The sequence below is a fragment of the Vollenhovia emeryi genome, unplaced genomic scaffold (genome assembly GCF_000949405.1).
Source record: "Vollenhovia emeryi isolate VEMERY1.0 unplaced genomic scaffold, V.emery_V1.0 DF939130.1, whole genome shotgun sequence".
NCBI lineage: Eukaryota > Metazoa > Arthropoda > Insecta > Hymenoptera > Formicidae > Vollenhovia > Vollenhovia emeryi.
In genome coordinates, this window is record NW_011967236.1 from 702404 (window position 1) to 714580 (window position 12177).

The 12177-nt window shown below is 43.2% G+C and overlaps 1 protein-coding gene across 3 annotated transcripts in view; it reads left to right on the forward strand.

Moving 5' to 3' along the window:
* LOC105568299 (RNA-binding protein Musashi homolog Rbp6) overlaps window positions 1–12177 on the forward strand; it is a 675186-nt gene that overhangs the window by 31619 nt on the left and 631390 nt on the right. For 2 of the 3 annotated variants that reach the window (XM_012023847.1, XM_012023848.1), the window contains exon 1: window positions 2840–3905. The exons of the other annotated variant lie outside the window; for it this stretch is intronic. In XM_012023847.1, the coding sequence (XP_011879237.1) occupies window positions 3842–3905 (64 nt within the window). In that variant the 5' untranslated portion in view covers window positions 2840–3841. Of the gene's footprint in view, window positions 1–2839; window positions 3906–12177 lie in introns of those variants that run through there. 3 annotated transcript variants of the gene reach the window in all.

Below are 12177 nucleotides of genomic sequence, written 5' to 3' on the forward strand. Positions count from 1 at the left end.
AGAGAGAGAGAGAGAGAGAGAGAGAGAGAGAGAGAGAGAGAGAGAACGAGAGAGCGAGCGTAAGGACGTGTGTATGCGTGAGTGCGTGGGAGAGTGTGAAAGGAGAAAGAGGGGGTGGGGAACGACGGGCGGGAAAATGGAGCGCTTTCGTTCTCAGTGCGTTGATGCCGCGCGGCGTTCGCTCGTCCTTGGGAAAAGCTTGTGTTTCTGTTATCCTGCTCTCCGTGTCAGTGCTCTGGTTTAACGTCGGTCGCTTCCCAAACGGATGGATATCCGCGCGATACCTTGCTATGATCTCGGACCGATTCGGTTTGGCCGCTCCGGCGACGATGATGCCGCCGTGAATCGCGCGATGGAAACACGCATGGTGTTTATGTTTGCCGGGCGCGTGAATATGCGTGCCTCTCCTCGGACCGGTGGCGCCTTCTTTCAGAGTTCGATATACCCCCGCGTCGCACACGGGGGCGGATGGGTACGGGGGTGGGAGAGAGAGTCGGATGAATGGAAAGAAGGAAGGAGGGAGGGAGGGAGAAGGAGATGCCGCCACCTTCGAATCTGCCCGTCAGCCTGAAACACATTTCGCACGGGCCCGCGAAGAGAACGCGAGATATGGAATGCCCGCGCGTCAAGGCGCCACGCCTCGCGACGGCCCACGTGGTGTATCGATTTTTTCCGACGAGATCACGCGTGGCTCTTGTCACGTGATGGTCGCCCGAAATGGAGCACCGGGACCGGTGGTCCTCGTATGCGACGTGCAGTGCTCTTTTCAATTGGATTTACACATTTTTCTCTTGCGATTAGTAGTAGCTGGAGTTTAACGTCACTTATACTCGATACTTGGGATTTTACGAAGAACGCGATGATTATATTTGACTTTCTTTGTGGTTGACAGATTAATTACATCTCTGACTAAAGCGATAGTGAGGTGTCTGGTAGATTCTATTCGTTGGATCGTTCGTGTTCGATTGAAAAAGTTTGTTAACGATTGTCTCAGACAATACGTGATAGTTTTATTCAGTTTCGGTTGTGATGGACAAATTGAACAGGCCACATCTTCGATTATGCTGACTGTGAAATAACAAATCGATTGGTATTAGTTATATCGCACTGCGATCGATACAACACTTGTCCGATGAGATGCTTAACGCTCGAAGAACATTTCGTTTAGTTTTGTTCGTCTGATAAATTGAATTAAATTACGTTACTGACCATTGCTAGCGCATAGATGCGAAATTGATCGATATTCGTTAGATCGCTCGATTCAATGTTCGTCAAACGGCGTTTGATTTTGTTTAACGACATGATTGAACCTTCGATTATACTGACAATCATGAATAGCGAGGTATTCTTCTTGGGAAATGTTATTGCGTGTTGTTGTTACTTGTGTGGCCGCTTCTCATACGAAAGAAATCATAAATTTTCCATTTTTTACAGTATTTTACACACTTCGTCGGTAATTTCGTCTTTAATGATATTGAGAAAACGTAGTAATTCTCATGTTCTCAGTAATACACAATACACAATACACGATCGACAGGGCACAGGAATGTACTTGTGAGAAATTGTAAATATATTTTCCAATTTATTAAATACTCCGACTTGACATTAATATTTCTTCGCTAATTAAAGTACGCTTCACACGATTCCTTTAACAACTTAGAGAGTATACTTTCAATTTCGTGTTTAATCAAAGATTAATTTCGAAGCAAATTGTATTCGCAAGAAAATGGCCACGACTGTGCTATCATGGTTCGTGTAGCCTTTGGTTCGTGACTCAATGTCAGTTACTTAAATACTTAATAAAAAGTATGAGCACATCTCGGCGTAATTTAAATGGAAATACGTTACTGTGGAACTTTACATGTTTAATCACGTGTTCAAATTTCTCAAGATTTGGCATACGAGTGTTTTGACGCCGTTTCTTTATGCGCAAATGTCAATGTGCAAATATAAGCACGATTTTTTTTTTCGAGCCTTCTCGACATGTCCGAAATGCTTTAGGCGAAATTCAACGGTAAAACGCCGATTGATTGCATATCTCGCTGTTTGTATCGACACACAAATGAATTAAGATAAAATCCTTTGGACAAAGTTAAGCCGTGATAACATCTCAATTGCATTTTCGTAAAAAGATTTATCGCTTTCATTGAAGAATTGAAATGTTAAGTGACGCTGACATCGATGATAAACGACATTGAGAATATGTAATTGCCACGCTAAGATTATCTGCATGGATACCAGTTTTAGCTCTCTCGCGGTGATCGCGAGCTAGGAAATGGTAGCCCACTTTGATTCTTCCAATTCGGAAGCTCTAGATGGATAAGCGGATAGAAATGCAGAGAGAGAGAGAGCGAGAGAGAGAGAGAGAGATAGAGACAGAGACAGAGAGAGGGAGGGCGGGAGAAGCGGCGGCAGGAGGGGCGAGCGCGCGTGGGAGGAAGACGGCTATATCGTGGCTCGGAAAATCGATGTTCAAATGCGCCACCACGTGATTACGTCCACCAAGCGGGAGCGTTATCTCACCGTGTAATAATGCGAGGCGCGATTATTTGCGACGACGATGATGAAGAGCGAGCGGCGGTGGGGGGGGGGAGGGGGGAACCCGCTCCTCATCCGCGCGGTGAAAGGGGAGGGGACGGGATCATGAATGAAAAGGATGGGAGGTCGTTTCCTTATCGACGCACGCTGACGGATACTTAAGCCGGCTAATTAATGACGCGTACGTGGATCGATTATGGTCACTGCCTGTCGTACGGGAAGCGTAATTCGCTTCCTCGGGGATTACGCCAGCCGGTCTTCCGGATCGGCGCGTTTATTCCGCGGCTCGCGCTCGCGGCCTCTCTAAGAAGCTTAGGTGTCGCCGTTTCTTCTTTTTTAATCGTTCGACGACCTCGATAGCGACGAGTCTTCTAGGGCCCCCTTTGCGACACCGGAATTCCCCGTGAAGCAATTCGTTAGCGAACGCGTGTCGCGCTCTCATATAGAGCCGACAATCGCGCGGATCGTTCATCGATCTGTAAAACAGATAACAGATTTTCCGCTTTCCGGAACAGTGATCGATAAGCGCGGCACGTGCTCGAGCTACTAGCGACTGTTTCTCGGCGCGAAAGTTCCGGACGAACGTAATTAATATTATCGTCAGAGTTTCCTGGATTTTTGCATTCCGTTTAATTCAGGACTCGAGTTGTAAAACTTTCCACGGGGATCTGCAGACTTTAAAGAATTTCTGATATCAATTCGGTTCCTTCACCGTAATAATCCCTCAAGTATCGACGATTATTAAGTGAGTTAGAGCAGGCTGAATTATTCATCTAGAGCGTCGCACATTGCTTACATCTAGCTGCACGTGTTATGTACCTTCGTTATCTTTCCCGTTAATCCGTATCGATTGCGAAAGAGATAAGATACAAGGTTTCTGCCGGCGGCGCAAATTCGATGGAATCTCCTGATGCGCGGGAAAAGAAGGATCGATCGGCCGGATCGATCGTGTGTATTGTGACTCGACGTGTGGAAACAGCGTGCCAAGTGGAAAGGGATGTGAAACGAGGGTGCCCGGTCCGAGAAGAAGTCGCGTAACTCCGTGCTCCGCGCGCGATCGGACGTTCCAATCTTCGGCTCGCGTCGCGACGAAACGTGTTTCGCGAAAGGAAAGGAAAAGGAGAAAAGAGGAAAACCGGGTGTTGTTCGATTGTTGATGTGTGGTGACACCTGCCGCCAAGGACGGGAGACTGCGCAGGGGGTTGCAAAATAGTACCGGAAGTTACCCTCTGCCGGCAGTCTCCCCCTCCCCGCGTCCGCTTCCTCTTCCGCCGACGAGCCGCGAGCCTGGACAGCGAGCCTGATGGAATCGTCTTTCTTTTCTAGGAAAATGTTCATCGGCGGCCTATCTTGGCAGACCAGTCCAGGTATGTGGCATCACGTAAAACACACGTAGCAGCGTAATCGAACCGCATTTGACAATCGCTCGCGATGCCCGGGAAGTCCCGTTCGCGAGAAACGTCAGTCCGACCATTGCGAGCATCGTTCCCTTCCGTGCGCGTCTTCACGGTTATTATTTACCGATTTATATGTCGGCGTGCATCTCTCTCACGAGTTGCCGAGCATCGTCGAGGGGTATCATTATCAACGAGTTGAACAACGGCTTTTTTTACTGGGCGGAATGTCATCATTAACGGGAATCTCGCTAACGGACGCTTCGACGACTGTTTCCCTTTAACCAAGTTTGATGCCATTATGCGCCGCGCGTCTCACTTCCACTGTTAAGTATTAATCGGCGGTCGAGCCGATAAAATTAAATTCTTATTGTGGCAAAAGGCGCGCCTTATTAAAATACGTATCTCAACAATACCTTTTTATACGAGGAAAATTTTATTGTGAAGTACATTATCTTGGGAAAAAGTTCTTCCGAACTTTGTTGTAATGCTGAAAGAGATCGGCGCCATTTGTAAAGACACATTCTGAAACATCGCAACCGACCGTTGTGGTGAACTTCGACAGTAATTAGAAAATTGTCGCGATTGACTATTTTGCAGCTCGCTCCTTTGTTCCATCGTGGAAAATATTGCTGAAAAATATCACTTGCAAAGCGAGTCGGGGAATATTCTAAAATTCTGGAAAATATAAAACTTTTGTATTTTTTACTATTTTTTTACAACTTGACATGTTGCCCTTGTTTTATGACAGAGAACGTTACTATACGTCATCTCTGAGAAGTACCTTTTTACGTAAGAAGAGACATATCATATGTGAAAGTGGTAGAACTTAATTTTGCACGTTACAAGCTGCCGCGTCGATATTTTTATAAATTTATACAACACCCTGTATAAAGTTGAAAAGATTACACCCATAACTGCGATATAAAAATCTTTGTATCCACGGCTCTATATTTTTCCGCGGAAAACATCTGTGCAAAGCATTTAAAAGAAATCTCTCTTTGATACTAGGGAAACGCAGATATGAATGACGAGAAAGCTCGAATAATAGAACTCGGTTCTACCTTGCACAAGGTATAAGGTATACAAGAAGCGGATGGAAATTGATCGGTCAATTTTTGTGTCTGTAACATCATTAAGATTTTCGCAGATTTACCAGATCCGTTTTACGGACGAATAACGATACGATTTGTTAACACACTTTGATGTTGCGAGCAATAAAATGCAGATAGCTCCGTGTTATCTAGGTTTTTGTTATTGTCCGAAGCGAATGGGTGAAACATACCGCTGGATTTTGTTGAGGAGGTGACACGAAAAAGACGAGGGAAATCCAAGTCCCAGGGGTCTCAATCTTCTTCTCCCGTTCACCAACACACGATAAATACCGGTAATAATACTGCATAGAGGAAGCTTATTGCGAAATGAACGAACGGAGACGCTCGGAAACATGTGGTCTCACTTTACAAAACATTTATGGTGATCGTGCGTTCGCGGCTTTTTCGCGATATCTAATCAGATCGGTTTGATGATGTTCGCGCACGTGTGCTAATCTTACTTGCTCTCGTCGCCTACATTCGCGCGTTGTGTTTATCGAAGATTCTGCCAGAGATCTCGGCAAAGGTTACATTTTACCACGTTGATATATTTATACATATATGGCGCAGAACGTTTTTGGGTTAAGATCTTCATCCGAAGATAATTGCTTGGCAACGAATATATTCGTAACCCACAGTTTGTATAACAAAGATATTCGCAAGAATAATGTTATACATATAAAGTACAGTTATTATTATAAATGAATAATACTATATTATTGCATTTTTAACCTTTCACGTTTGAGACACACAGCTATCACGTTATAGAATTGGAAATGTATATAATAAGCAATCTCTCATTTTCTCCCTCTTTCTCTCTTTCCCTGAGAAATACGACAACGTGTCGCTCGCTTTCCTACTGTTCTTCAGCAATGGGTTCGTTCCAAGGAGAGCTTCTTGCTGAAAGAATACGAGTAGCGAACTCATTAGCGTTATTTGCCGTTGTTGCGTAAGTCGTGCCGCCGTCTCTCTCGTTTCTCGCCATCCTGCTTGTTCCGTGCTTCGCCTTCCGCGCTACAATTCGCTCTTTCTCTGCAAGCCATTTACAGGATGTAGACGAATAACTTTTATAAACTTTGCGGGCGCGCAGGACGTTGGTACACGTAACTTTTCAAGCGAAACGTGGGGTCCGCGAAACCCCACGCTGAGCGTTGTAAGGCGATAAAAGCTGCCGGTCTAACATGAATCAGCAGATCAACTTTCGTTTAATTTACACTCCCGCCGTCATGTTTTGAAAAGGTTGTGTACTAAATTACATGAAAATGAGGTCAGTAACCAAAGCTCTCTCTCTCTCTCTCTCTCTCCTTCTCGCTCGCATCAGATTTATGTCTTATAGCGCAAAGTGGAGCTCATAGAGAATCCGTGTTTCGTTTTCAAAGTTACTTGCATTGAATAAGTTGCTTGCGTATTATATACATTCGCGAAGTTTGTAAATTATCCGTTTACATTCTACATAATTGGAAGACGCGCGTTTCACGGTTGAGGTTTCTGTCTCCTCTCTTATTTCTCTCTGTTTTGTATTAAATATATCTTGCGTAGTTTCTCGAATGAGGTCAATCGAGCTGGGCGCATTAGTTGCCTTTGTTACTTCATCGGATTGTGCCTTGTGTGCCACGTCGAGGTTTATATTAGACAATACATTTTGTATAAAAAAAGATTTAGTTCGGTTAAACAAATGAGATACGTTGAAATCGCGGTTCTTTGAATCTACTAAATATTTATTTACTTCTATTAAAATATTTGCTAGATTTGAAGAGAAATGAATGTAGATTGTCTTAGAACTTCCAGTCTCGATGAAATAAAATTTTGGTTAAGGTAAAGGAGTCGTTTCTTTGAAATTCTGACTTTAAAGTCTGATTCCAAATCAACTTTTTCTGGGAATAGTCCGTAACTCTTTTAATTATTGTGCTTTGCCCACCACGTTGCGATAATTTCTTGTTTCCGTGCGATAAGATAATTAATTGGGTTTTTTTACAATTCTCCATTGTATAATAAAATTTTCTACAATTATTGTATACACGCATAAAAGATCGTTGTGAATTCCACGACGTTTATGTAAACATTTTCAAGCTTTCCTGAATTAGCGGCATTGTTATAAACTTACAAAAGGGGCGAATATCTTTCGGAGATATTGAACAATTATTGCGATTTCGCGTGAGTGAAACTTTGATAAATCACGCGCGATCTCGCTTGATACATACATGAGAAATATGATACATAATAAGCGAAAGTGTGTATGTAAAATTTGCGCGCTATTCTTTTTGCCTTGAACCGGCAATGTGATATCCGGTTCAGAAAAACCAATAGCGGCTGGAATAATATTTTTCTTGGTGTGTTTGAATGATACCATGGCTCGACTGCGTACCGCTGGTACCGCCCGATGCAAATTGTCGCTTACATTATTTGCAACGTGGAACATAAATTGAATATCTTTGTAACATTTATCCATAATGACGATTATACAAGTAGCTCGGGAGGAACGTTTCCTATTTGTGTAATTTTCTATTCCCTTCTGCTTCATCTTAGCTCGTGGAAAACACTTTTTCACGTTCTATCCTTGTACTTTTTGTTTGGTAAAATATTTTATACATTTTTAGGATTGAGTTTATTTTGTCCATTACGCAGTAGATCAATTCACGAATGAACGATTCTAAATAACGGCGATATTACCACAACCACCTTTGTAAAATGCAATTCCTATTAACGCAATGTTGTTCCTCAACGTGATTGATTTCACCTCAAATTAGCAGAGATATTCACTCGTGGGTAAATGCGGAGCTAATGCTGCGTTTAATTAATTATATAACATTAACGCGTGATTTCCGGAATAATTTGATGACTGACGCACGACGTACGTACGTCACGTTGTCTACCTTATTATACCAGGAGCGTTAAAATAAAAAATCAAGCCTGGCGTAAATCTCGGCCAAGAGCGTTTTGAAATTTGCGGCCACGTATAAGCGTGTTTTCTAACGAGCGCCACATCTTCGGCGGTCTAAACATTAGACTTAACGTTTTGGGACTGGTCCAGAGGTTGTGGAAACAATGTACGTACTACTCAGGGTTTACAAGCACGCGTCAGTTTACGCCTGATTTTCGTCACTCTCGCCGAGAATTAATGCACGGGGTTCACAACAACCGCGCCGTAGCTAAGGAATTGCGGCTTGGGCACAAACGCGTTCTCGATACATTAGAGCAGCTCGCGATGTTATCTCGTTAATTTTCTCGGAAGCTAACTACTTAATTAAAAGAACACACGTAATATTCAGGAGGTGTGATACATATTTGCTTCCGTTTTATATATTATATGTGTGTGTACATATGTAAACATTACACACACACACATATATAAATATTTATATATTTATATGCATGTGTGTTTTAATAAAATTAAGTTGATGTGATTTTTGTCAAATGTAAGAAACATCAAATGACAGGTTTTTATCTTATTGCGAGTCACGTTTGGCATAATGATCTTTTCTTCCTAATAAATTTTCATTGAACAATGTTTCGAGCGGAAAATAACGAATAAAATGGAATATAACAAATGCGAGATTAGAGGTTAGTATCGATTCTTTTGCCTTTTTTTGCGATTCACGATAATGGTATGCCAAACATGAGCGAGCACACTATCGACTCTCGTAGCAAATCGATCGCAAAGTGCGGACGAGCGAAACCTCTGACGTTTCTCTGTCGTCGTTGTCGTCGTCGTCTTTGTCGTCGTCGTCATCCTCGTTGTCGTTGTCGTCTTCGTTCTCCTCCTCGTCGTCGTCGTCGTTGTGGTTGTTTCCTCCGCTACCGTCCGTTTCGTCGTCGTCGTCGTCGTGGTGTCTGATGCAATCGAGCGCAACAGACTCTACTCTCGACTCTCTCGCTATTTTTAAACGTAATTGCACCCGGCCGTTTTAATGGGCGACCAGGCATAGTGACGGAGATAGAGCCACGAGCCGACACGGAAAAATAACGGCAAAAATTCGCCGACAAATTTCACCGGGCACGTTAACCCGCGTACTTCGGATGAGAAGACATTAAACTTAACCGCCCGTGGAAATAATGCCTCGGTAATTCAGAGTGCGAGTCGATCTTTCACCGCTGAGGATCTGTGCCTCAGGTGTATTCTCTTTATGCGAAATTTGCAACAAAGTGCCATCGATTATTTCTCGAGGGGGACATTCGTCCGCGACAGCGCAGCCTGCGTGTATTTAACCGGAGTAGCTTTCATTTGCAAGTGTCGATCGCGCTTTTCTCGCCTATTCCCAGATGACTGGATTGATTTGTCATTATCGCGAATTATGCATCTAGCGATTAGATCACAATAATAATCCGTCACGCGCCACTTCGCGTGCGCGAGCTTAATGTGGGGCGAAACGAGACGTCCGTCGATTAGTCACAGCGCACACCGACGTCGTCATCCCTAAACAACGCCAATTAGTACCACTCTAGAGCGGATTATAAATAGTACGTTAGGTAGGTCTGGGTTGAATTGGACGGGCTTTACGTTGTGTATTAACGCGGATGACGCATTTCGTATGGATATGTGTCTCTCCCGTTCGACGTATTTTTAGGCTAATTTCAACAAGTGCGTGGCAACTCAATTGCGCCGCCGACGATTGCAACTCCAATTTAATCGAATTAATGCTCAAGCAAAATTATTTTTAAATTGCTCAAAGAACCCGTAAACGAGTGAAAACACGGGGAATTTCGGATGCTTCTGTGCCATATTTCTTTCGTAATTCATTCGCGTTATCGCGACGCACGTTTGACGAGAAACAAAAATGGGATTTATTTATAATAGTTGCTTATCGGGCGAAATTATATTCAGCGAAGTTACGCATATATCCGTAATGTATTCAATTTGAATGATTTATAAGATCTATTTTTGCGATTCATCAATATCGAATGATTTTGCAATCGTAGCAGTAGTGCTTTTAAATCGCACGACAGTTGTCAACAACTGCGAGTGTGAAGTTTCGTCGCTCTCTACAATTGGGAAAATTCAAAATATCGATGAACAAAATAAATATCCTCTCTTTTATTTTCCTGAAATATTAACGCAAGTCGTAGTTTGTTTTGATCAGGCGCGCGGGCAAATGTTATTTCCGCTATATTTCAGCAAAATATGCAGCCCGATGTGGTATGGCAAATTTCGGCCGGGGCATTCGCGAACGAGTACACGGACTGTCGCGGCGTCAGAAATATTATTCGCAGATGGATGTCGTTTACAATTTAGCGGGTGCTTTAATAAATATTTTTTGCCTCCCGGCGGTTTATCGTCACGTTTCCGCCATTGCCTTCATCGCCAGACGCTTTTCCTATAATAGGTGTATATTGATATTACAAACATACGTTTAATTTTATATTAAAGCTCTCCGCATCTGATTATTACGAGCCGACAGTGGAGCAAAATGGTTCTTTTCTCCTTTTATGGAATGAGATCTCTTGCCGACTCTCTTTCCTACGCAAAGATAGAAGAAAAGGGAAAACGGATGTCTCGAAAGTGTGTGTTTTATATTCCTTCGACATAATATAATTTTACATCGATTACTTTTATCGCCGTTCTCTTCTTTCTACCTGATAAAACTATTCAGCGTCGTCCCGTGGAGGTAAAAATTTAGTTGCAGAAGGAGTTGCGAATTTATTCTAAAAGTTCCGCGGACGAGAATCTATGCGTGCGCACTCGCGAATTTCAGGATTTAAATATTCAGGGATCCAAATAAGATCTAAATAAGTTTAAAGTTTCACTTACCGCGGTCCCACGGTGCCGGCTTCGTATTTTACTCGGGGAGCTGTCGATATTCCGATATTAAAACAGGCGTTCTTCTCTAGTTCCAATTCTTCGAGCAGTAGTCGAGAGAAATGACGGTAATTCCGGGACATCCTGTATATCCTGCAACACTTCCGCGCGCGGAGGGAAGTACGGAGGGAACGGACGGCGAGCGTGGTTTTGAATATGTATGCACCGGCAGTCGTTCGCACGGTCGACGAACACTCTTATCCGCGAGCATCTCGTTTTGCCGGCTCGCGGATCTCGAACAGAGGCGCCTTGTGCCGATACGCGTACGTTAGAAAGAATCTCATAACAGTCGGTGCCTCTTCCCTTATCGGGCAAACCGTCGTCACGACCGTGGTTTTTTCCCCTCCCGCTCGTCCCCCCGCCCCTCCTCGCGCTCTTGCCAACTTCATATGCGTCGACGAGAGATAAGCCGAAGGCTCCTCGGAGATAAAAAAGAAAGTATCACGTGTAACGTCGGAAATTACGAAAGACTCTTAAATAGACGAGATATGCGTCATGCAGATCGGCGATTCATAACGTCGCGATGCCGCGTCAAAAAAAGACGGCAAACTGAATTCGATAAAATCGGCAGAGAAGCGGCGTTTCACTGGCGTTTCCGTATTTATTAATATACAAAGTGTCGCGTAGTCAACTTTATAGATAGCAGTGATTAATCGCCGTTGAATATGTATGATGTATAATGTGCAATGCGGTGTGCATGTGGCCGGAGTGCGGCATAAATAAATGCGCCACGTGCTCCTCGCAGCGTTGTTACGTTAAACGCCTGAAAGAGACGATGCACGAATATCAGTTGGGACAAAAATACAGGTGTTGTTACGTAAATTCACTTGCACAACGCTTTTATACACATTTATAGTTATTCATAAATCTTATAGAATTATAATATATACGATTGTAAAATATTCGTTTTGTTCTGTGGCGATATGCGTTTATCGTTGATCTTTGGTATTCCGTTCCTCAGGCAAGACCAGATAAGCTACAACTGATAAATCGCATGTTGCTAAACAGAAGATATCGCACTATTTATTTGTTACATTCGGGATTTAGAGGCAAGCCCCCTATTATGAGACAGGATGATCCTAATATGGGATAGCGGGGTTTCCGTTAATTCAATACCATCAGTCGATTCCACCGTGAAAATTTATCGCCCTCATGGAGCGAAATCTGTCTGGTGGAAAATTAATCGTTGGATTGTGTAATCGTTGCGAAAAGAGATTGGGTGCTGAAAACCTGCCGTCTCCTATTAGAAAGCTATCTCATAATAGGAGACTTTCCTCTATATATTTATATGATATTATTCCCCCTTCGCCTTTATTAAATATCAACGAATTCTTCCTTACAACTAACGCGGTTATAT